The sequence below is a fragment of the Saprolegnia diclina genome (assembly GCF_000281045.1).
Source record: "Saprolegnia diclina VS20 unplaced genomic scaffold supercont1.23, whole genome shotgun sequence".
Lineage (NCBI taxonomy): Eukaryota > Oomycota > Saprolegniomycetes > Saprolegniales > Saprolegniaceae > Saprolegnia > Saprolegnia diclina.
The window spans coordinates 98,611-119,675 of NW_008246090.1; the positions used below are offsets into that span (position 1 = coordinate 98,611).

A 21,065-nucleotide genomic window follows, 5' to 3' on the forward strand; every position below is an offset into this window, starting at 1 on the left:
GCGAGCTCAACCAAGCCAGGCATCACTTGTCCAAGCTCGCAACCGACGACTGTAAATCGTACCTCGTACGCGCATCCCGATGGTGGACGGCATGATGTGCTGCCGGCCGATGAGCTCCAGCACGTTGAAGCGCTGTTGGCAGCCGACGTTCAACACCCATTTAGTATATAAGACTCACTTAGTAGGTCGCGTCTTTAGTGTGGATAAAGATTTCACTCGATTTCATATCATATCTCTCGCAGGCGGCAAAGCAGTCGGACAAGCTCACGATGACCTCACTATGGCCGACGGCGATACACCATTGTTGCCGAAGCGGACCGCCATGACACGAACGCCGTCATGGACCTCGCCTCGGTCGGCACCGGACTGTAGATCGTACTGCGTCACTCCATGCAAAGACAACGTGGTCAACAGATTGATGCAGTGGTGCGCACCCCAGTAGACTAGTATGTTTTCGACTAGAAATAGCTTTACTTTGCCTCAAGAGCCATGTGGATGGCGACCGTAAGCACCATAAAGGGCGCATTCGAGCCGACCCGGGGGAGAATCCCGCGGAGGAAGCCGCGCGCGCCTTCTCGTGCATGAATCTGGCGCGCAGCGTCCCAGAACCCTTTGTACTGAAGAGCGAGAGGCTGCTTCGCCATCGGCACCGTTGAGAGCGTTTGCGTCTGGAGCCGCGTGCGAATGACGTCGAGCGGGGTCGTGAGCGCACTCGCCTGCACCCGAAACAACACTATTAGTGCCAAAGCCGTCGGCAACGGTGGGACGTACGGCGATGCTGGTGCAGGCCACGATCGCAAACACCTTGTCCTCTTCCTCCAGAAAGCTGGGCATGTAGTCGGCAACCGCCAGCGCCGTGGCCCCGCCGATCACGCTACATACGATGAGTTCTCACGGGTAGTCCCAAGTGCAAGCTCATGTAGTACGTGTAGGAGGACGTCAAGGCCAGCCCCGTCGGGAGGCTGCGAAAGAAGCCTCGGAGTCCTTCGTGCCGAAATACCTACAGGCATGTGGGATGCACGACGCAGTGGCAACTCATACCGAGCGCGCGCAGTCGACGGGGCCGGTGTAGTGTCCGAGCTGCAGGCGCTGCTTGACGACCTACAGATATCTTGAGTGACGTCAAAAGAAGAGCTGGACGTACCTCGGTCGGCGCCATCACCACTTCGTTCGCGAGGCAGCCCAAGACCATGACAGCAGTCGTAAATTGCATGTTTTCCACGCTAGGAACGGCGCCGTTCTCGGGCGTCGCCGTTTGCTTTTGGAGGTGCTCGGACCCGACTGCGATCGCGGCGCTCGAGACCAGTCCTGTGAGGGCCGGGCTCAGCCCGCGCAAGAGGCCTGGCGTCGTAACCAAGCGCAGAAATGTCTTGGGCGCAGCGACACGGTGGCTCTGCTGGTGGGTCTAGTACGTGTGAGATGCGATGCGCATCGTGGAAGCTATGGACCTTGAGCATGTCGAGCGGGAAGAGGGCCGTCGCCAAGGTGCACGAGACAGCGGTTGCCGTGGCGAAGCGCGCCAGCTCGTCCTTGGTTTGCTGCGTCATTTGGACGAGAGGAGAGGTCGACGTTGAGTCCGTCATTTTCGTTGCGCAATGATATGTGTCGGCGCGGCCATCTCGAAGTGAAGCGTGCACTTTCGCCATACTTCGACTAACCGAAGAACCGAAGCAAAATGGACCAATCTGAATCCGCTTCTCTGGCATGTCGCACCGATCGGCACACATTGCACTTTGACGCAGATCTTCCCGAGAGCATCCAACATTCTTCTTCAATCGACAATAACGTGGTCCTTCTTGTTGATGGAGCACGCAAATGTAGACAACTACACAGTGGAACTCAATATTACACATCAACTATCCACGTACGACGAGACTGGGCGAGGACCCGTGGGGCACGGGCAAAATTCTCATTTTCGTCGATTGCGAGCTTCGATGGAGCTAGGTGCAAGCAATAACAAGCCACCACCACCTACCTCTTCGGCGCGAGGTCATCTTTGAGTTGCTACTACTCCAAGGCGACGCAATCGTACAACCAACGGCGGTGCCACGGCGTTCACTCGAACGCAGCTCAGATGGCACAATCTGCAGCTCATTGATCAAGGTGAGACCCTACCGGTAACTCATTTGTGTCCACTGGAGGTTCAGAACGGCCTTGGACAGCATGTGGGCGTCCGAGGTGTAGTGTTCAGCAGCAACCGACTGCGACTGCAACTTTGTCACCTCCTGTTTTTGGCTCTAGTAGCTGATCGTATCGACCCCTTGTTAGATCATTACCATCACTCTCGTTACAGATTGATGGTCTTTTCAGTGAGCTCCATCTGAGATCTGAGAGCCGTCGCCGAGTGCGATGCACGCCGCCTCGCTGCGCACATGTCCGCCAGAGGTACACAACATACACGATTGAGTAGTACGTCAGGAATGTGGCTACTGATCGTCGCTCGCGATGACGTTCTTGAGCACTTCAAAGGTCGTCCAGGACACGGCCACCGACGGCGCGTGGACGCAGACGCGGGGGCCAACGCCACGGAAGAACGCCTTGACGCCTTCCTGCTTGTAGATCTGCAGCATCGCGTCCATGAGACCCCGGTACTGCAGACGCGGGTGTCCGTTGCTACTATGCTATCGTGTCATATCGCGCATGAGATCGCCTATTTCAAGATACGAATTTGGTCGTCGTACGTGGATCTGGGGTTCGTTGACCCGGCACGACGACGGCTTGTCGAGCGAGAGGCCTTTGAGCTTCTGTGGGCACCCGCGCATCTAGTTCAGAGTCATCGTCGTGGACGCCGCCAAGTCGTGTACCGTCGACGGCTGGTCGAACGACAGCATCTGTGTCTGTAATCTCGTCTTGGCCACGTCCAGCGGGTTGGTCAAGGCGCCAGCCTATTGGCGCCGGTCAATATCCTTGCACCTGGCAGCGAAAGCAGCATACCACAGCACCGGCAATGGCACCCGAGAGGACGTAGGCGCCAACGTTGATGTCGCCTGACGGGTTGAGGACCTTCTTGATCGACTCGTTCGTCGACACCATGATCATGCTACATGCCATGAGAGACCAATCGACCTCGGGCGCTCTACCTGTAGGGAAGGTTCATGAAGAACGTAGTGGGAAAGCTAATGTACAACGCCCGAAGGCCTTCTTGCCGGATCATCTGCGCATGCACCATGAGCACATCATGGCTGACCACGCAGAGAAGGAGCGTACCGTCTGCATGCAGTTGACGACGCCCGAGTAATAGCCCAATTGTAGGCGCTGCTTGATGACCTACGGTGCGCCAGTGAGCCATCGGGCTGCTGCGAACATCAACATCGACACGTACGTCCATCGGCGTCATGATGAGGTCGTGCGTGATGGTGGCAATGACACCGGCCGCCCCTAATGCAGGCTACCACATGAGCAGTCCGGCGCGCACCAAGCGGCGCGTACCCGACTCGATCGGCGTGAGCTCGGCAGCGTCGGCGCCAAACGACTTTTTGCACGCTTCAAAGACGGAAAAGTAGAGCGCATGGGCGGGCAGGCTTGCGCCGAGCATCGTGCTGACGCCACGGAAGAGGCGCAGCGGGCCATCTTCGGCCACGAGGCGCTTCGCTGTCTGGAACGCATTCATGCGGATCGCGTTCGAGTTGACCGGGCAGCGCTGGCATTGCATGTGCGTCTGCGCCACGACGAGATTGAGAGGAAGGAAGCGTCCATGGATGGCGTACCTTGATCGTGTCGATGGGGAAGATGGAGACGTGCTCGACGACGCCGGCGGCCGACCCGGCGAGCATGTGATGCACGAACGAGCCCTTCTCGGGCGTCCACTCTTCCCAGTCCTCGTCGACTTTGAAGTCCATTTTGCCAATTGAGTGGTCCAAGCCATACCGAACGCACGCGAACGGCGATTCTCGAAGCCAGCCCGTTCATTTTGGCCAATCCAAACGCATTCCGGCGGTAAAAATCGGTGCCTGCAGCCAATCGGCGCGCGCCGAAGTTTCATCCGGCGTCCACATGCCATTAAAATACAACCAAAAAGCATCGTCGCATTCAGTGCAAAGCGAATAAAAGATATGGCGATCCAAGTTGAAACATTGTATTTTATTATGCAGTCCTCGAAGCGAACGACCCGAAGTTTCCTCAAACTCAAAGTCAAAGCGCGCACGTGGTTTATGCTGCCAACGACGCCCTTTGAGGCACCGGCGAAGTCATTTTCCAGCGTGATTCGGGTTGCCAAAGGCGAAGCCGTGACGAGGCGACCGCGCGCTGGCCCCGCCGCCCAATGATGGCACATGCGTCGACGCCGGCGCCTGTCGCCTGTCGACAGCCGTGCGTCAGCCCAGGTCCAGCGCGAGCCGGGTGTTGGGCGGGGCGGCGCCACCTCGCTTGTGTGACCATTAGCAATCCACCGCCTATAGAGCCCATAGCCAAGTCTGGCTCGCGCAGCTGTTGCAGCGGCGACCGCAGCTCGTGGCCAACGCAGCTAGCAGGGCGCTGTGGATGGATGCAGTAGCTTGACGTATCCTGATGTGCGCCCAAGAGTGTTGGCCGAACGGGATGGGCGGCTGCAATCCCCATACATTGTCGCGCGCATTGGGTGGTCGACGTCGTTTGAGGAACGCTGAAGTTCCGTCGCGGCCTCGGATTCGGTGTGTCCACGCGCCTCGCACGCGGCTGGTCCGACGCCACCGACCTTGCGCCCTCCATCTGCTTCCTCGATTTCCTTCGTTGAAGGTCGGGCCACCTTCAACACGAACCGGTCTTTCATGGTCTAGCCGGTTACAAAAAGTACGCGACGATTCGGATGCCAAACCGATTGGCATAACCGGCTACGGCAACCGGTTGCGTATGTGACACGGGGTGTGAGAGGTGTTTCGTTGACGGCGCCCACTTGCATTTCGCCACAGGATTGAAGATGGCGACAACGTTGAACCTTGTTGGCGCGGCCGCGGCCGCCACGGCCATCGTCGGCGCTACTGCCCTCCGACTGAGCTTCGCGCCCGGCGACGAGCTTGCCGAGGACCGCCGTGCAGAGCCGCTGCTCGTCGAAGAGCTCGCGCTCCAGGCCAAGTACAAGTTTGAGGTCATCGACCTCCCCGTGCCGAGCTCGTCGTCGTCCGAGCCGATGAAGGTGCACACCAAGTACTACTACCCGACCACGGAGTCGCCCAAGGGCGTCATCGTGTACCTCCACGGCCTCAACTCGCACAGCGGCCGCATCACCGAGTTTTACAACCGCAGCCTCCGTGACGGCTGGATTGCTGGCATGATGGACTTTCGTGGCTTTGGCCGCAGCTGCGGCCGCCATGGCTACATCGAGAGCATCGAGACGCTTGCGGAGGACGCTGTCGCGTTCGTGCAGGCCACCAAGGCCAAGTTCCCGGACCTCAAGCTCTTCGTCCTTGGCACGTACGGCGTCTCTCTCTGCACCGTAGTATCCTGCTCATGGGGTTCTGCATACTAGGTCCATGGGCGGTCTCACGCTCCTGCATGCGACCTTGAAGATGCCGCCGGGGCTCGTCGAAAGCTACATCTTCCATGCGCCGCCGGTCGAGATTTCGAAAAACGTGCTGCCGCCCAAGATTGTCGAGCTTGTGGGCCGCGTCCTGCTTTCTCTTGCGCCCAAGCTGCCGCTGCTCAAGCCCCATAGTGCACATAGCAACTCGCCGTCGCAGGAAGCGCTCGTGCACCACTCCAAGCTCGTGGACCCCAACTTTTACCAGGGCCGGCTGCGCATTGGCACGGCGTACGCGATGCTGAACGCGTCGCTCGCGATCGGCGACAAGCTGCACGAGATCACGGTGCCGCATATGCTCATCCACGGCACGGCCGACCGCGTCTGCGACATTGCCGGCTCGGAGCGGTGGGTGCGTCGCTGTTGCTCAAATGCTCATGGTTTTCGTAGCTTCTTTGCCACGTCGGGCGCCACGGACAAGCAGTTTGTCCGCATTCCCGACGGCCAGCACAACTTGCTTCAGGAAGAAGAAAAGTACTGGCATTTCTACCTCGATACGATTGCCGAGTACATTCAAGCTCGCATTTAAAGCTCAATATGAATCGTCGACTTTGTAAGTGGCGTTGAGTTTCGCTGTTGGATTGAGTCTTTGCGTCACACACAACGATACGCACGCGGTGGGAAATGGCCCCAGCGACCTCGCGATACGGGCGCCCGTCATCCAACTCAAAGATTCGAGTCGAGATTCTGAGTTATAGGTCGTTGCTATACTGCGCCATGGGATACAACATATTCTCATCGGAGTAGTGTAAAGGGGCGAGTATGGTTCATGAGCACCTGAAGTGAGATAGGTACCAGTGAAATCAAAGCCGGCCTTGTTTCGGTTGAGCCAAAGAGTGGTCCAGCTGAGCAGTCCTGTTCGATCGAGGCTGCTCATACCAGTATCTATCTATCTATCTATCTATCTATCTATCTATCTACATCAGACTGCAGACAAGATGTGTGAGAAAACCTGATAGACGAATGGAATACACTTTGTTTGCCTTAGACTTGGGCGATAAGAGCGGTCTCAAGACACGAACTCGAGGATCGATCGCACTCGACAGCGATATGCTGAACGAGCAGCAGCACCGCGGCGTCGACACCGGGCGCGACGTCGAGGTACGTGCAGGTGCCGGTCGGCGGCGGGCGGATCTTGGCAACAACGTTCTCGTTGCACGTGATGAGCATGCGTTCGGACCACGAGCCTTTGCACACGAGCGTGTAGCGACCGCCGCTGCCAGAGACGTCGCACGTGTACGTCGACCCAAAGTAACTCTTGCGCACGACAAGCTTGAGCAGCTCCGTCTTGGACTCGCCAGCGTAGACGTGGTACGTGGCGCGGAGGGCCACGAGTGCTTTCTTGATAGTGGCCAAAACCTCACGGCCATTGTCGCTCACCAGCTGCGCGGACGACGACAAGAGACCGCTCGACACACGCAGGCCGAGCTCTGTACCGCCCGTCACGGCGTTGACAAGGCCTTGCGGGGCGTTGACAAACGTGGCGGTCTCTGTCGACACGTAGTGGGTACCCCGCCGAGCTTGGTCGGCACGAGCGGAATGGCTTGAAACTCTTGCAGCGACTGCTTGGCACCCATGATGATGGCGCGGAGGGTATTTGAAAATGAGCGTGGCAGCGGCCCGAGCTTTTTGCACGAGGTTGTTGCTGGAGGCTGGTTGACTGGAGTGGCAGAGTTGAGAGTCAACAGGATAGTATTCAGCGAGCTTGTCCGCTGGATTTCTCATTTCGTCGGCAGAGGATGGGCAGCTTGATACAATGGAAATGTATCAAGCTGCTGCCAACAACCCCGTGCAACAACGCTGTGCGAAGGTGACATGGACTTTGAGAGATAACCACAGAGGGGACCACGGACGTAGTCGCTAGTACTCGTAGCTCGGTATAGCGAGGTTGTTGGTGGCGGGGATAATCTTGTGGATGTACACATTGTAGATGTGAATTGGATACACAGCCGTCGATGACATGTTTGTGCACTGTTGACACTAGGTCGCCGGGAGAGCCAAGCCCACCGATATGACATTCCTCTTGCACCAAGCACACAAGTGTTGTCCTATTGAATGAAAACGACGTCTGGCTTCATGACGACAGCACGCCTCGCCTTGATATCAAGTTGATACTCTGATAATATTGCGCGGGATTGTTGCGCGACGTTGTCATGGCTACACGTTGTGCGGTACAATATTGTAAGGTCGTGTGACTTCAATTACGTGCATGTCCACCCAGGACCCAGATCTGGCGGCATGCCATCCATTCTCCTACGCCTCAAGCTCGGTCGTCGCGAGGGGCCACGGCGGCAGTGGCGCACTCAAAATGGCTCCGATGTCGGTGTCGTCCGTACGTAACGCGTTCTACAAGCATACAATAATGTCATGTAAAAGTCGTCCATGTGAACACCGTGTACATCAATGTCGCGTAAACACTCGTACAGCTCATTGCGCTCAGCGAGGAGGGACGCAATGTCCCGCCGGTCGTTGTCCTACCGGCCGTCATCGCCCACTTGCTAACACCACGCAAGAACACGCACCAGGATTTGAATTCGGCCATGGAGCTCGGCCTCCAACGCGATGTTCTACACCCTCTTGAAGCACCTAAGATGCATAGGTCGCTGCGTGTACCAGTCGCTGGAGCGGGCCTGACCACGGCGCTGGCTCGAGAGGCTTTTTGGCGCTGCGCAAGCTCGGTCGTTTGGTCGTCGATTTTGCGTGCAGTGCGTTGCGGAGGCTGGCGATGGCGACTTGCGCGTCCGTCATTGAGCGCACGGGCGGTGGCGCGTCATTGTTGTTGCTCGTTGAGTTTTCAATAGTATGGTCGTCGTGGGACTCTGTCGAAATGGCGTCCGGAAAACTGGGACCTGCCGACTGGAACAAACCCTACGAACCGCCACTCGTCGATACCTCTGTACGTGGGTCCTACGTTGCGCATGCTGAAGCGGGGCACGAGGTTCACGTTCACGTCCGCCTTGGGCTGCGCACTCAAAATTTCTTCGCGCCGCGCGTACGCATGGTAGCCGCGGGCCGCGTCCGGGCAGTTGCGATGGACATAGTCGTGGATCCAGTTGAGAAAATCAAAGTGTTCGTGGAAGATACCGCGCACGAGTTTTTTCATCGGGATTTCCTACAATTCCAGTGTCCAATATGTCGTGAACTGTGCGAGACTACCTTGCGCACTTGGCACGCGTCAAACGCTTTTTTGAGAATCCCGAAATTGCGCTCAAACTCGGGCTCGTACGTCGCGTGAAAGTTGACAAGGTGCAGCGCGACTTTGCCGGGGAAGACCACGTCAAACACCTGACAGTACGCAATGCCGTCGGCGAGATGCTCGATCTTTGCGTGTCGTGAGCACAAAGCACAAAATGAGCAATGAAAACGACCTTGGTGTAGTCGGTCTCCAAAAACTCGTTGAGCCAGCTCAAGAGCTCGAAGCGGCCGATGCCCCGCGCCTTGAGCTTGCGAATCGCCATGGCGCCGGTTCAGGATCCAAGTGCGCCAATGGTTCGCGCAGCTCTGTTCGGTGCAAACTCGATTTTCAAAATAAGATTTTGAATCTCGAGTTTAGCCCAAAAACCATAGCTACTAGTAGAACAGTTTGTGTTATGAACACAATTCATTCGGCACGCTGAGTCACTGGATACACTTGGTGTACCATCGTCGTTGGCGATGGGACGATCCGTGGCGAGTGTACCACGCCGTCGGAAGTTGAAGTTCACCAAATCCGACCCAGATGGTTTAAATTACGGGAAACTCGCGTATATTTGCACGCCTGGTCGAGTTAAGCCAGCACCAAGCGACGGCCCAGTCCGCCGTCCGTGCCGCGTCACCGGCACACCAATACTAGCGGGAAGGAAGACTAGCATCATCCATGCAGCTGCGCGTACGCGATGGCTGTGACCATGATGCCGGACCTTTCGCACATCGCGCAAGCTTCGCACCAATCCCACGCATCTGTATCGTATTTTTCTCGTATTTTTCCACTTTGCAGGGTTGGTAATGTCATTTTTACGGCTTATAAGTCCGTCATCGTTTGCCTGTCTTTGCCATTTGCGCACAATTCTTCACGATGCTCTCGCAGCGCGTACTCGGTCTCTTCCTCCTTGTCACGCAGCTCGCTGCGTCCTATCTGACCAATGACGACGTCGACGCGGCGCTAGCGTGCCAATCAAGTGTCGCCAGCCCGATAGCGTCGCTGACGCCCGGGGCCTTTGCGACCAACGCCTTCTTCTCGTGCTTCCGGAACGAGTCGGAGACGATCGCCTTCATGGATGCAATGGCCGCCCGCGTGGCCAAGAACGTCGTGACCAAGTCCGAGGTCGCCACGTCGTACTTGGGTCGGCCGATCGTTGGGTACAAGCTGTCGCCGCCGGGCGCCTCTCCCCACGCCATGTACGTGCAGGGCCTCCTGCATGCGCGTGAGTGGGTGAGCAGCATGGCGGTCGTCTACCATGCCGCGATCCTACTCGACGCTATTGTCAGCAAGACGTCGACGACGCCCTACACGTGGTATATGGTGCCCATTGTCAACGTCGACGGGTTCCAACAGACGTGGACGACGCCCGAGCGGTACCGGCGCAAGAACATGCGGCCGGTGCCCGTGAACTTTCCGAGCATTCCCAACCAAGCCGAGGCCGGGGTCGACCTCAACCGGAATTGGGGCCCACTCGACAAGTTCAATCTCGACAATGTGACCAAGTTTGACTTGACGTACCCGGGCACGGCGCCATTTAGCGAGCCCGAAGTGCTCGGGCTCCACACTTGGTTCCAAGCCCATACGGAGATCGTCGGCTACCTCGACATGCACTCGTATGCCGGCATGGTCTTGACCCCGTACGGCGACAGCAACGAGACGCTGCCGGCGCCCTACGCCTCGCGCTACGACGCGCTTGGCAAAACAGTCCAGGCCGCGGTCGCCAATGCCACTGGCACCGCCTACGACGCCAAGCCCGAGTGGTACCTCTACTTGTCCTACGGCACGTTCCAGGACTACATCTTTCGCACATACCAAAAGGCCGCGATTACGTTTGAGCTCCATGGCGACGACTTTATCGTACCCGCAAGCACGATTGCCCTGCGCTGCCGCGAAGCCCACGCGGCGCTCACCGCGTTTGCTAGCAACGTGCCTGCTTTCTACGACGGCCTCGCGCTGCCCGTGACAAGCACTACGAAGAGCGTCGCCGCGACGGCGCGCCTCTCGCCGCTGTTGCTCGCCATCGCCTGCCTCTTCTACAGCCTAGGACTTTTTCGATAGTGTACATATGAAGCCTAAGTGAGTTGTAATGCGCGGTGGTGCTCTGTGGCTCTTGCTCTTTGGTGATGTGGCCTGTATCTCCTGCGTGGCCATGCAACGTCGTCGCCGGCGTCGGTTCAGCGCCACGGTCGCAGCGGTAATGGCGTGCGTCGCCACGTGGTACGGCGGAACGCCGACGGTCGTCCGCGCGGTCGGCGCCGGTCGCTGGGCGCCGGTCCCACCTGTCGCGACCGACGAAATATTTCACGCCCATGTAACACGACGCTGCAAAATACTGTATTTTTTAATACTCTGTGGCAACGCATAAGCATCGAATCGAACTTTGCGTGTTGCAAGCCGTTCGAAACCTCTGAGAGATAATACCTCGAACAATACGTAAACGAACGCAAGTCAGTCGCACGCCGGGTAGAGTAGTCCCATTATCCCGGGCGCTGATTGGCCGCTGCAAAAGACACGGACCGACCGAGTGAGCTTACGCTGCTGAACACGCCAAGTTCCTCATCAGGTACGCCCATGCTGCGAGGTCGGCGGGTCGTCCTCATGCGTGTACCTTGCGTAGGACGACGTCTCATGCTGCGAAGGCACGTCTGCTTGCTGCTGCTGCTGCTGCGAGCGGCGGCGGTCGCGGCCGACGACTATCTATGGACGCCCGTGCTCGCGACGACGTGCGTCAACTGCGACGTGCAGATCACCGTGCCGAGCTGGAAAAGCCTCCTCGAGAGCAAGGGCTTTAGCCTCGCCAACCTCAAGACGTGTGGCCTCGGCAACGTGACGATGACGATCGAGTACCCGTTTGGCAACTACGCGCGCACGTCGTCCGTGACGCCAACGCTCAACTGGACCAACTCGGACCGCGTCACGTACAGCGTCAAGGACACGACCGCGCCAGTGCTTGCGACTGTGGGCACGAGCGTGGTCTCGATCCCGCTCTCGCCGGCAGCGATCGCGGCCTTTGCGTCCGACGGGCCGTCGACGCTGACGCTGACAAACCTCAACAGTCCGTATGTCAACGCGACGTACACGGGCTTTGGGTCGATCTCGGTCCTCGCCGCCAACATCAGTCCCTCGTGCATTAGCAGCGGCAATGGCAACAACAACATCAAGCAGACGCTGCTCGAGCCAACGAAATTCAAAATCGGCCGCAACTTTACCGGCCTCTCGCTTGCGCTCGTGGGCAACATCTCGGCGCCGTCGACCGTCATTGGCTCGTCGACCGATGTCACCATAACGCTGACGAGCACGGGCGTCGTGCCGCCCAACACGGTCTTCCAGCTCCTCTCGGCGCTCGAGCTCTCGCACTTCAACGACGCGTTCACGTCGCTCGCCGGCGTCCGCATCCGCACGCCAAGTGGCGTGCACAACTGCGTAACATACGCAGGCGCGTCGCGCTTCACGGGAGCGCTCAACGGCACGTTCTTCACGACGCCCGAGCTGGCGCTCGTGCCGCAGAACACCCCGTTCACGCTCACGTTTCTCAACGTCTCGAACCCGAATGCGACCCTCCATGCGCTCCGCGTGCTGCAGATGAACGCCTACTACGTCAACCCGACCATCATGGTCAACGTGCTCGGCAGTACGATGGGCGATGCCAAGTACTTTACGGTGCTGCAGGCGACCTTTGACGGTGCCAACAACGCGTACGACCTGGCGTCGACGCTCCTCTTTGGCATTTGCCTCGTCATCTCGCTCTATATCGTGTACAAGGTACGCGCTTCGATCCTCCTCGTGATTTTCAACGGTATTTCCCATAGCACGGCCTTGCGTTTACAAGCTCGACCGTGTGGACAGACCTCGTGTCGATATCGGTCGTCCTCGCCTACGTCTGCTCGTTCTCGGCGTACTTTCTGTGGCTGTTCCGCCCGTCGTCGATCTTTGTCTACTTGACCGCGGGCCAGTACCTCTTTACGACTGTCATGATCGTCTCGCTCTGCTTCCACTGGTATGTCGCAGCGTCTATATCTCGTCGTCTCACTGTCGATGGGGCTAGGGCGAGCGTGCTTCGCCTGCAGCTCTTCCGGAAGCTCACGTTCAAGTCGCCGGTCGTCTTCATGTACATAGCGATCAACATGGTGCTTCTCGGTGGCCTCCTCGGCTGCCTCGTCGTCTTTAGCGGCCAGCTCGAGTGCGTGTACACCAAAGATGTCACGGGCGCCTTGCGCTACAGTGCGCTGCTCGATGCGTCGTCGCCGCCGCCCGCCAACGGCTACCAAGTGCTCGACTCGCTCGCCATGTGCAGCATGAACGGCTACTACGTCCTCCTAGCCCTGGGGTTCATGGTCTTTACGCTCTTTTTGGTGCTGCTGGGCGGCGCCGTCATGTGCCGCGGCCGGTCGCTCATGCTCTCGGAAGCGCAGCCCGTCGACGACCGCATGAATATGCGCAAGTCGCTCACGATCTTCTACTGCATCATTGCGAGCACGGTCGTCATCTTCATCATCTCGGACATCATCTACATTGCGTCGTACATTGTCGCCAAGCCGATCGAGCGCGATTTCAAGGACTTTGGCAAAACGCCGGGGCCGTCGACCAACGACCAGCGCGTCTCGACCTTTGTGTGGTACCTCTTTACGATCTGGCTGCCGCAAATTGGCCCGCCGCTCCTTCTGCTCTTTCTGCACTACGACCCCAAGCGCGAAGACGACATGCTCGACGAGATTGCAGTCCTCTCGGCGCCCAAGGACGCCTACCGGAGCACGAACCTCGGGTCGCTCGACACGCCAGAGTCGGAAGCCGTCGGCGACCTCAACGTCTTCAAGTCGCACCGCGATCACGGCCGGCGGTACGTCGAGCGCGCCGGCACGTTCCTCGAAGATGCGTCCAACAAGCTCCACGTGATTGTCAAGCTCAAGGTACCCGAAGGCGCGCTCCCGAGCGTATGCTACATGTCGCTCTCCTATTGCACGCTCCGGACGGCCCACCGTGGCGAGCAGAACAACCGCGAAGTGCTGCTGCATACGCTGACCAAGGACGCACAGTGGAAGCCCGTGGGCGAGACGGAGCGCCTCACGGAGGCGATTCCCGGGGATGCCGACCAGTTCCGGAGCTCGACGTTGGGCATGAGCAACGTCCCGTTCGTCGCTGTGCTCTCAATTCCGGTCGCTGGCCTTGCGCCCAACACGCTTGTCCGGTTCCTTCTCCACGCGTCGCTGCCGAGCGAAGACGACGATGACGACGACGACGATGACGAAGCAGTGACGCTCCCCCCGATCCTCGAGTTTGTCACGACGCCGCAGGCCGTCATGGACGCGGCGTCGCATGGGCAAGCGCTCGTGGTGAGCGTCGCAGACGCGCATGACGTCACATGCCACGAGCTGGTCGTACGCAAGCCGTCGTCCGCGTTTGCGTACGTCAACCCCAAGCTGTACCACGACACAAAGCTCAGCGTCACGACCGTCTCGATGGGCGAGGCCAGTGCAGGCGACGAGCCGTCGCACCAGAACATGGGTAACATCATCCGGTACTTCCAGTACGAAGCCGAGGTTGGGGACGGTGGCCTCGTCGTCGAGGAGCTCAAGGAGAGCCGGTTTGCCAACAACATTCCTCGGCAGCTCCTCGATTTACTGGCGGCCGAGCGCGCGGACGACGTCGAGGTTGCCTCGAAAGACGTGGCGGCCTTCTTGAGCCAGAAGAAGCCGACAAAGGACGGCGGGTTCTACAACCAGATTCTGCAGACGATCCAAGACGAGGGAGACGCAACGGTCGTCCGCATGTGGCTCGAAGACCGGCTCGAGCGCCGGAAAGAGTACCTCTCGCATTTGCGCAAGAACATTCAACTGCTCGTGCAGCGCGACAACCAAAAGCGGTACTTCAAGGCCAGCGTCGAAAAGAAGTCGCAGGACCTCAAGTTTGTCCCGATCAACTTGCACGTTGAAGACTACCTCGTCGGCCCCACGAACGCCTTTGTGAACGAAGAGAAGCGCAAGTCGTCCCGGGACGTGTCGATCTACGAGTTTACGACCGTCGGTGCGATGGCGGCGCACTGCTACAAGTTCAAGTCGGGCGGTCTGACGTCCATGGTCAACAAGGTGCTCAAGCTCCAAGCGCAAGTCGCCGAGAGCGACGGCCCGCGCTGGTCGGACGAAGTGCGCGCGCTTGACGACCTCAAGTGGGACGTCAAGCTGCGCATGGACGTGTGCTTTTCGCAGGCGCTCTCGGCGCTCGTCGCGAGCTTTGTGCGCAAGATTGAGCTCGCGTTGCAGAGCCCCGACATGCAGAAAGGCGAGTCGATTCTCAACCAGCTCAGCCGGATTGGGTTCCTCTTTCAGGTCGAGTCGCTCTTGTCGACGCACGGCAATGAGATTGGGATGCTCGAGGACATGGCCGCCGCCGTCGAGCGCCTCTCGACGGTCGCGTTTGTGCTCTTGGACGTTCGGGACAAGCCGTCCGGTCGGTTCTCGTTCCGGAAGCGGCTCACGATCAAGGACTTGCATTCGAGCAGCGACCACAGTATGAACGACGACGTCGTTGTCAAGGTCCAAGTGGCGGAGAAGCCCAAGAGTCTGAGCAGCTCCAACATCAAGTACATTGTGAGCGTCCACGTCAACTGCACCGACACGCCGCTGCCCGGCCGCCTCCTGGACGGCGGTGAGATCCCGGTCACGCCGCTCCTCTTCACGCAAGGCATCAACGAAATGCAATCGATCGCCAACAGCACCGAGCGCGCCAAGACTGAGCTCCAGGACGCGATCAACCTCCGCAACCTCAAGCCCCTCGAAGAGTTTTGCAGCCAGTACATGCGCTCGCACCAGGTACGTTTTCGATTCCTAGCAAAAGTGTCGTATGAGGCTCACTATTGTCTAGTCGTGGTCGCTGCAACGGGCAGCCAAGCGCAAGGGCAGTGACGGCGACGGGCTCTCAGAGACTGAGATTACGCGGCAGCTGCAAACGCTGCGTCTCGCGATCGAAGAGTCGGCGAGCAGCCTTGTCAAGACCAAGCGTCCGGACATCCTCACCAAGTCGTCGGACCTCTGCCGCGGCCTCGGCGGCGGTCGCGTCACGATTTGCAAGAGCGCAAAAGATCGCACGGCCATGTCGGTGACGCTCGAGCAAGTCCGAATTCTGCACCGCTTCCACGGTCTCCCAGCGTACAAGGTGGCGTCGACGGTCGCCGTCATGCGCACGCACGGTGTACGCATTGAGAATGCGCTCAAGAACACGGGCAAGCGCCAATTTGCCTTCAACAAGCTCCAGCGCTACGCGATGCCAGAGGACTACCGCTGCCCCGAGTCGGCGGGCGGCACGGGCAACATTAGCTAATCATCGTCAATAGTACTCGCTATATATCAATAGGCGGCGCCGTCGATGCGACCTTGTGGCGCAGAGAATGTGTGGACGAGTTGTCCTGCGGGCTGCCCGAGGCTGACTCGAGTCGAGAGAACCAAGAAACACGCGCAGAAGGGGATGACGAGTCGCTTCGGATGCAAAGTTATTCGAAACACCAAGTATCTATCTAGTACAAGGACAAGGCGTTGGTTGGTCGAGCCGAAGCGGGCTAGGTGTTCAGCGTAACGGGCTAGGGTTACGGGGCAAAAGCGAGTTGGTGCAGTTGGTGGGCCACGTCAATGCCATATAGCGACGTGCGGTCGGCGCTGACGCAGCGCAGCGACAGCGGCACACTGTACAACGCCGCGATCGTGCTCGATGACGTGGCATCGCCACAGACCTGAACGCCGTCCGAAGTGGCGATGACCAACACCGACGGGTCGAGGTCGGTCGTATAGACACCGAGTGGACGACTGCCGTTGCCGGCGTACGATCCGCTCACCTTGCCATTCTTGAGCCACGTGCAGTTGCCGGCCGCGTCGAGCACGACACAGGTCTACGAGCCAAGGCGTTGGCACATAGCTCTAGTTTGTAGCGCACCCGAGGCGAGAGCCAGCACGAGGCGACGCCAGGAATAGGGTCGCGCAGGACGCGGAGCGGCGTGGTTGCACGGCGAAGGTCCCACACGCTGGCGACACCGTCCTAATGCGCCATGAGCTTCTTCATCCGAGTCGTCTTCGCGCTGTCGGTTTACAGCAGCAAATGTGAAAAAGGTGTGGGCTTCGGGGCAGCTCGTCGCGTGCCGAATGCCCAATTGGGTCGATCCATCTTCAAACACCACGGGCGGCGCCCCGGATCGCGTGTCCCAGAGCCGGACAGTCGCGTCCATCGATGCTGTGAGCAGCAGACTCGACGCCACAAACTCGGCGCTAAGATGCAATCGCATCTCCAACGTCGCGAGTAGGACGGTCGTACCTTGTCACGGCGTCTAAGTGCCCATCCAGGCGACCGAGCGATGCCATGCGCTCGGTATCGTGGAGTAGCAAGAGACCGTCCATCGAGCCACTGACGAGCGTCGAGCTGCGCACCGCGAGCGTGCTCACGCTGTAGCCGTGGGCTCGGTACTCGACGACTGGATCGTCGTCGCTGCTGGCGATGTTGAGGTATCGCACATGGCCTCGCGCATCGCCGACAACAAGGTGCGTGGGCGACAGGACAGCCAGCGACCGCTGTGCATATGGTCATCATGAGACCCGGTGGACGACGATGTCTAACGAGCGTACGGCGGGGGCGGGCGTTGGCACGAGGCGTGAGCGCGAGTTGTGGCGTCCGTGGCGCCAGTTGCCGACCAGTCTAGTGCAATAATAGCAGCAATATTGTCTTGGTTCAATGTACCGATGCAGCGCAATGTAGCGCTTGCGCCAGTCGTAGTCGGGACAGAGCGCGTGCAGATGGCGGTCGTTTTCAAAATCCAAGTGCTTCCAGCGGCGCTTGACGATTTGCTGCCAGCGCTGCTGCCCGAGCTTTGAGTGGTACACGAGGCGGAACCAGTCGCTGCAGACGCCGGCGACGTTGGCAAAGTCGCGGCTGTCGAGACAGCTCCAGATCTGCAAGAGGACGTATGCGTCGCCCGGCATGCGCGACTCGGAGCTGCGCCGACGGTCGTCGTCCTCCATGTCACCGAGAAGGTACCAGAGGCCTGCCCAGTTGGCTTCTGGTGTCTCCGACTCGGAGTGGCGCGGCGTCGACGCCACCGACAATGGCTTGGGCGGCGGCGCGGCGAGGTATCGGGACACGTGGTCGACCTTGGCCGCGATGGCCTGCCACGCATCTTGCTTGCGCCGCATCTGCACATAATCGTCAGTCTCGTCGTTGACGGCGAAGCGCCGCTGCCAGTCGCCAATGGCGGCGTGGATCTCGGCGACGGCTTCGGCCTCGGACCAGGCGTCAACGCCCAGCGGCGGCAGTGGCGGCGGGGCGTACGGCGTCGACGCGTAGTAGGGCGAGTACGTCGTCGGCTCCTCGTCCATCCACGCGCCGTCGGCGTCGTCGTCGTCGTTGGCCCAGTTGCGGTGCATGGGCAAGCTGAAGAATCCAAAGTCATATCGGATTGGCCAATCAGAGGGCGGACCGTGCCACTTGCGGTTGAAGTTTCGAGTTCCCGCCACGCTCTTGGGCTAAACTGGCATCACATTGCATATCTATAAACGTGTTACTATCTTCGTTGTTACTAGTACAAAGACTCACCTAGAGACGAGCAACCTCCTTGCTCCTCATTCGCTCAGCGGGCCGTGACTGCGCAGGCGGCGACTTGCGCTTTTGAAGTCGCCCTACGATGCTTGTGGTACGAGTGAGACCCATGGCGACACGCTTCGTAAAGGCCTTCCGCACCAGCGATAGCAGTACCAGGTAGTGCTACCCTGAGTGCTACCCATACTGCGGACTGTGGACCTGGAATGCGTCGTACGTGGTGAGCTGTGGGCGGGTATCGCAGGACGCAATACCTCTCAAAAGGCATGGATTATATCTGTTTTGAGAGGCTCGATGAAAACCCTTAAAACTCGATCTACTACGGACGACGACACCAGTCGCTCCAACTGACACCAGTCGCTCCAACTGCACCAAGCAAAAGGCTGGGCCTTCCACCACGCAATCGAGGATGGCAGGAGCTCCGAATGGGAAATTGAACGTAGAAGTTGGCTTTTTTGCATGTTGTATTAGCTCTGTCGGCCTCCGTGCGCCACCAATTTGGCGCCTCTCCCGGATCATCTCTGAAACTGTCTACTTGACACTTCAACTTGGAAATGGCGAAGCGAACCAAGATGACGCTGGTGCTCATGCCCGAGGTTGTCGAGCGCGTCGCCACGTGCATCGTGACGTCCAAGGACATGGCTGCCTTCCTGCAGGCGCTACCAGAAGATTGGCTCTCGGAGCCATTGGCCGCGCTCCGGCAGCTCTACCGCGCGGTGCAGACGCGACGTCTTAAGGTCCTGGCAGGCGACAAGGTCTACCCCCGTCACGTGCGTCTCTGGCCGCACCTGGAGCTGCCGTACGAGATCCATGACGAAGAGCTTTGTGGCTGGATCGTCAAGGCCATGGTGCTGTACCCAACTGTCGCTTTCGACAGCAACGACCTGCCGCCATCGTACCCGCTGCAACCTCAGACGCAGCTCAAGGTCCACGCCATCGAGACCTCGGAGCTGCTGCAAGAGGCGATATCGCGGTGGCCCGAGCGCATCCAGCTCCTCGAACTCCTGTTCGTCGACGCCAGTGAATGGCCGCGTGCGAAGCAGGTCGCCGCATCGCTCACGACGCTGCCGGCGCTGCGCGAGGTGATCTTTCAGTACGAAGCGTACGATATCAAGTACAACTTTTCGCCGATGTTTCAAGCGCTCGCATCCACGCGTGTTCGCGACGTCAAGGTCTTGAACGTCCACACGGTGTGGCCCAAGGCAGCGGATACCGCGTTGGCCAAGTGGCTGCGCACCGGGTCGATCGCGGCGCTGACGCTCGACGGTGATTTCGTGCTGCCAAACGAGTTCGATTCAAGTGCGATTTGCAAGGGTATCGCAGCGTCCAAGACGCTCGTCGACGTCGAAATCAAAAGTACTCCGCTTTTGCAGCTCTTCTTCCGTGAGATTCCGGTGCTGCCACCACACTTGCGGTCGCTCTCGCTGCAAGGTCTCTCGCTCGACGACTTGGCCTTGATCACGGCGGCGATTGCGCCGTCGCAGCTCCAAAAGATCCAGCTTGGCTTCGACCCCGGTTATGACGACGAGTTTCCCAACGAGACACTGGCCTTGGTCGACGCGCTAAGTCATCTGCGCTCGCTTCGGCAATGCCACCTCTTTGGCATCCAGCTCTCGGGCACCGACGTGACACGCCTTGCGTCACTTCTTCCGCAGCTGACAACTTTACACTTGGAGGCAGCCGGGCTCGACGACGACAAAGTTGCCATCTTGGCCGCCGCGCTTCCGCAGTGCTCTTCGCTCGAGCTCCTCCATCTGTCGCATCAGGACTTTGGAGACGCGGGGGTGGCGTCGCTCGCGGCAGTCGTGCCGCAGTGTCCGTCGCTGAAGACGCTCAATCTGAACGAGAATCTCGTGACCGACAAAGGTGTCCAAGCGCTCTGCCCCATCGTACACCATTTAGACGCCATCAATCTGTCGTACAACACCATTGATGTCGACGGCGCGCTTGCGATCAGCCACATTATACCGGAGACGTGTCACATGACACGCATATGCCTCCATGGCAACCGGCTGCGAAAGGAAGGCGTCCTCGCGATCATATCGGCTCTTGGTGACTGTGTCTACCGCCAAGGGTTCGTCAACGTCTACGACACCGTGTTTGACGACGACGACGCGATCGAAGAGGCCATCGAGGAGCTCCCAGACGCAGCGTGGATCATCTTTGACGACGATTCCCGGACCGAGTCGAGACGTACCTACTGACGACCGCAAGTTTTTTCACTAAAAATGACATCCGACTATAAGGAGAAGCTCTCAATGTGCTTGGTTGAACCGGGGTACTGAAAGAAATAGTACATTAAATAGGCTCCGAAGACAACGTTTCCAACAGCAGTATGACTAGAGACGGGTTGGTGATATGACGTTGAGCTCGATAAAACTCTGAATGTGCTTGGTCGACATGCCGGCCCGGCGTAGATCGTGCACGGAGGTGAGCGGCCCGAGGCGCCGGGCCCGCAAAATCTCTGCCGCACGCTTCTCACCAATGCCCTGCAGCTCCAAAAGCGCTGGTTTGGAGCCCGAGTTGAGCGTCTCGAGCACATCGTTGGTCATAATTGTCTATCGTAGCACACGTCAACAAGCCGCAAAGACAAGCGCAACGTACTTGCAGCGTCGTCTCGATCGGTGCTTTGAGATCCACCACCAAGGGACGCGCACTCATCAGCTCGGTTGTGAGGCGGTGAATACGCGCTTTGAGCTTGGTGCTGGTTGCTGGAAGAAGGCGATTCGTGCAGTTGTACACGGCGAGGGCCGCGGCCAGCCGATCGCGCTTCTCAAACGCCATGGCCAAGTGCAAAAGCTTGCGAATGGTATCAACAGC

The 21,065-nt window shown here is 58.9% G+C and overlaps 10 protein-coding genes across 12 annotated transcripts; 4 read left to right on the forward strand and 6 right to left on the reverse strand.

Annotated features, from left to right (window-relative positions):
* Positions 1-401: 401 nt before the first annotated feature.
* On the reverse strand, positions 402-1,622 carry SDRG_07796 (hypothetical protein). Its single transcript, XM_008613650.1, has 6 exons — positions 1,449-1,622; positions 1,145-1,405; positions 1,042-1,101; positions 927-1,000; positions 772-874; positions 402-716 (listed from the first exon to the last, which is right to left on the reverse strand). The coding sequence occupies exons 1-6, from the start codon at positions 1,581-1,583 to the stop codon at positions 471-473; spliced, it is 879 nt and encodes a 292-aa protein (XP_008611872.1). The 5' UTR covers positions 1,584-1,622; the 3' UTR covers positions 402-470.
* Positions 1,623-2,230: 608 nt separating this feature from the next.
* SDRG_07797 lies at positions 2,231-3,900 on the reverse strand. 2 transcript variants are annotated; one of them, XM_008613652.1, is made up of 9 exons: positions 3,708-3,900; positions 3,430-3,658; positions 3,323-3,378; positions 3,208-3,267; positions 3,081-3,154; positions 2,935-3,040; positions 2,805-2,885; positions 2,682-2,744; positions 2,231-2,621 (listed from the first exon to the last, which is right to left on the reverse strand). In XM_008613652.1, the coding sequence occupies exons 1-9, from the start codon at positions 3,837-3,839 to the stop codon at positions 2,427-2,429; spliced, it is 996 nt and encodes a 331-aa protein (XP_008611874.1). In that variant the 5' UTR covers positions 3,840-3,900; the 3' UTR covers positions 2,231-2,426. The 2 variants fall into 2 exon arrangements, with proteins under 2 accessions (XP_008611874.1, XP_008611873.1); XM_008613651.1 differs by having other exon boundaries at positions 2,682-2,762.
* Positions 3,901-4,343: 443 nt separating this feature from the next.
* On the forward strand, positions 4,344-6,055 carry SDRG_07798 (hypothetical protein). Its single transcript, XM_008613653.1, has 3 exons — positions 4,344-5,388; positions 5,444-5,842; positions 5,885-6,055. Exons 1-3 carry the CDS (start codon positions 4,895-4,897, stop codon positions 6,021-6,023), a joined length of 1,032 nt encoding a protein of 343 aa, XP_008611875.1. The 5' UTR covers positions 4,344-4,894; the 3' UTR covers positions 6,024-6,055.
* Positions 6,056-6,452: 397 nt separating this feature from the next.
* On the reverse strand, positions 6,453-7,071 carry SDRG_07799 (hypothetical protein; the record flags this gene model as incomplete). Its single annotated transcript, XM_008613654.1, has 2 exons — positions 6,453-6,982; positions 7,006-7,071. The coding sequence occupies 2 exons, from the start codon at positions 7,069-7,071 to the stop codon at positions 6,479-6,481; spliced, it is 570 nt and encodes a 189-aa protein (XP_008611876.1). The 3' UTR covers positions 6,453-6,478.
* Positions 7,072-7,519: 448 nt separating this feature from the next.
* On the reverse strand, positions 7,520-8,971 carry SDRG_07800 (hypothetical protein). Its single transcript, XM_008613655.1, has 7 exons — positions 8,863-8,971; positions 8,651-8,815; positions 8,406-8,606; positions 8,108-8,362; positions 8,017-8,061; positions 7,894-7,968; positions 7,520-7,840 (listed from the first exon to the last, which is right to left on the reverse strand). The coding sequence occupies exons 1-7, from the start codon at positions 8,950-8,952 to the stop codon at positions 7,748-7,750; spliced, it is 924 nt and encodes a 307-aa protein (XP_008611877.1). The 5' UTR covers positions 8,953-8,971; the 3' UTR covers positions 7,520-7,747.
* A 536-nt stretch (positions 8,972-9,507) lies between these two features.
* Positions 9,508-10,799, forward strand: SDRG_07801 (hypothetical protein). The gene has a single exon (XM_008613656.1). It carries the CDS (start codon positions 9,549-9,551, stop codon positions 10,731-10,733), a length of 1,185 nt encoding a protein of 394 aa, XP_008611878.1. The 5' UTR covers positions 9,508-9,548; the 3' UTR covers positions 10,734-10,799.
* Positions 10,800-11,146: 347 nt separating this feature from the next.
* SDRG_07802 (hypothetical protein) lies at positions 11,147-16,021 on the forward strand. Its single transcript, XM_008613657.1, has 5 exons — positions 11,147-11,238; positions 11,293-12,437; positions 12,485-12,672; positions 12,721-15,481; positions 15,534-16,021. The coding sequence occupies exons 2-5, from the start codon at positions 11,304-11,306 to the stop codon at positions 15,987-15,989; spliced, it is 4,539 nt and encodes a 1,512-aa protein (XP_008611879.1). The 5' UTR covers positions 11,147-11,238; positions 11,293-11,303; the 3' UTR covers positions 15,990-16,021.
* A 103-nt stretch (positions 16,022-16,124) lies between these two features.
* On the reverse strand, positions 16,125-18,081 carry SDRG_07803. 2 transcript variants are annotated; one of them, XM_008613658.1, is made up of 6 exons: positions 17,391-18,081; positions 17,279-17,348; positions 16,971-17,224; positions 16,750-16,924; positions 16,596-16,697; positions 16,130-16,551 (listed from the first exon to the last, which is right to left on the reverse strand). In XM_008613658.1, the coding sequence occupies exons 1-6, from the start codon at positions 18,071-18,073 to the stop codon at positions 16,252-16,254; spliced, it is 1,584 nt and encodes a 527-aa protein (XP_008611880.1). In that variant the 5' UTR covers positions 18,074-18,081; the 3' UTR covers positions 16,130-16,251. The 2 variants fall into 2 exon arrangements, with proteins under 2 accessions (XP_008611881.1, XP_008611880.1); XM_008613659.1 differs by having other exon boundaries at positions 16,125-16,697; positions 17,279-18,081.
* A 644-nt stretch (positions 18,082-18,725) lies between these two features.
* On the forward strand, positions 18,726-20,578 carry SDRG_07804 (hypothetical protein). The gene has a single exon (XM_008613660.1). The coding sequence runs from the start codon at positions 18,800-18,802 to the stop codon at positions 20,447-20,449; it is 1,650 nt and encodes a 549-aa protein (XP_008611882.1). The 5' UTR covers positions 18,726-18,799; the 3' UTR covers positions 20,450-20,578.
* Positions 20,519-21,029, reverse strand: SDRG_07805 (hypothetical protein; the record flags this gene model as incomplete). The annotated part of the gene is made up of 2 exons (XM_008613661.1): positions 20,519-20,803; positions 20,850-21,029. The coding sequence occupies 2 exons, from the start codon at positions 21,027-21,029 to the stop codon at positions 20,585-20,587; spliced, it is 399 nt and encodes a 132-aa protein (XP_008611883.1). The 3' UTR covers positions 20,519-20,584.
* Between the last annotated feature and the right edge of the window lie 36 nt (positions 21,030-21,065).

What these genes read in the sequence shown, in the direction of transcription:
- SDRG_07796 (XM_008613650.1), bottom strand. Translation starts at nt 1,583, where the DNA reads ATGACGGACTCAACGTCGACCTCTCCTCTCGTCCAAATGACGCAGCAA. An exon ending in TGGTGATGGCGCCGACCGAG is followed by an intron (nt 1,102 to 1,144) that starts GTACGTCCAGCT and finishes AGATATCTGTAG; the next exon opens with GTCGTCAAGCAGCGCCTGCA. An exon ending in GCCTTGACGTCCTCCTACAC is followed by an intron (nt 875 to 926) that starts GTACTACATGAG and finishes CATCGTATGTAG; the next exon opens with CGTGATCGGCGGGGCCACGG.
- SDRG_07797 (XM_008613651.1), bottom strand. Translation starts at nt 3,839, where the DNA reads ATGGACTTCAAAGTCGACGAGGACTGGGAAGAGTGGACGCCCGAGAAG. An exon ending in TTCATGAACCTTCCCTACAG is followed by an intron (nt 3,041 to 3,080) that starts GTAGAGCGCCCG and finishes CATGGCATGTAG; the next exon opens with CATGATCATGGTGTCGACGA. An exon ending in GTGCCATTGCCGGTGCTGTG is followed by an intron (nt 2,886 to 2,934) that starts GTATGCTGCTTT and finishes CGGCGCCAATAG; the next exon opens with GCTGGCGCCTTGACCAACCC.
- SDRG_07798 (XM_008613653.1), top strand. Translation starts at nt 4,895, where the DNA reads ATGGCGACAACGTTGAACCTTGTTGGCGCGGCCGCGGCCGCCACGGCC. An exon ending in AAGCTCTTCGTCCTTGGCAC is followed by an intron (nt 5,389 to 5,443) that starts GTACGGCGTCTC and finishes TCTGCATACTAG; the next exon opens with GTCCATGGGCGGTCTCACGC. An exon ending in GACATTGCCGGCTCGGAGCG is followed by an intron (nt 5,843 to 5,884) that starts GTGGGTGCGTCG and finishes TGGTTTTCGTAG; the next exon opens with CTTCTTTGCCACGTCGGGCG.
- SDRG_07800 (XM_008613655.1), bottom strand. Translation starts at nt 8,952, where the DNA reads ATGGCGATTCGCAAGCTCAAGGCGCGGGGCATCGGCCGCTTCGAGCTC. An exon ending in ACGCGTGCCAAGTGCGCAAG is followed by an intron (nt 8,607 to 8,650) that starts GTAGTCTCGCAC and finishes CTGGAATTGTAG; the next exon opens with GAAATCCCGATGAAAAAACT. An exon ending in AGTGTTTACGCGACATTGAT is followed by an intron (nt 7,841 to 7,893) that starts GTACACGGTGTT and finishes GTATGCTTGTAG; the next exon opens with AACGCGTTACGTACGGACGA.
- SDRG_07801 (XM_008613656.1), top strand. Translation starts at nt 9,549, where the DNA reads ATGCTCTCGCAGCGCGTACTCGGTCTCTTCCTCCTTGTCACGCAGCTC.
- SDRG_07802 (XM_008613657.1), top strand. Translation starts at nt 11,304, where the DNA reads ATGCTGCGAAGGCACGTCTGCTTGCTGCTGCTGCTGCTGCGAGCGGCG. An exon ending in GTCTCGCTCTGCTTCCACTG is followed by an intron (nt 12,673 to 12,720) that starts GTATGTCGCAGC and finishes CGATGGGGCTAG; the next exon opens with GGCGAGCGTGCTTCGCCTGC. An exon ending in AGTACATGCGCTCGCACCAG is followed by an intron (nt 15,482 to 15,533) that starts GTACGTTTTCGA and finishes ACTATTGTCTAG; the next exon opens with TCGTGGTCGCTGCAACGGGC.
- SDRG_07803 (XM_008613658.1), bottom strand. Translation starts at nt 18,073, where the DNA reads ATGCACCGCAACTGGGCCAACGACGACGACGACGCCGACGGCGCGTGG. An exon ending in CGCTACATTGCGCTGCATCG is followed by an intron (nt 17,349 to 17,390) that starts GTACATTGAACC and finishes TTATTGCACTAG; the next exon opens with ACTGGTCGGCAACTGGCGCC. An exon ending in CGTGCTGGCTCTCGCCTCGG is followed by an intron (nt 16,552 to 16,595) that starts GTGCGCTACAAA and finishes CTTGGCTCGTAG; the next exon opens with ACCTGTGTCGTGCTCGACGC.
- SDRG_07804 (XM_008613660.1), top strand. Translation starts at nt 18,800, where the DNA reads ATGGCGAAGCGAACCAAGATGACGCTGGTGCTCATGCCCGAGGTTGTC.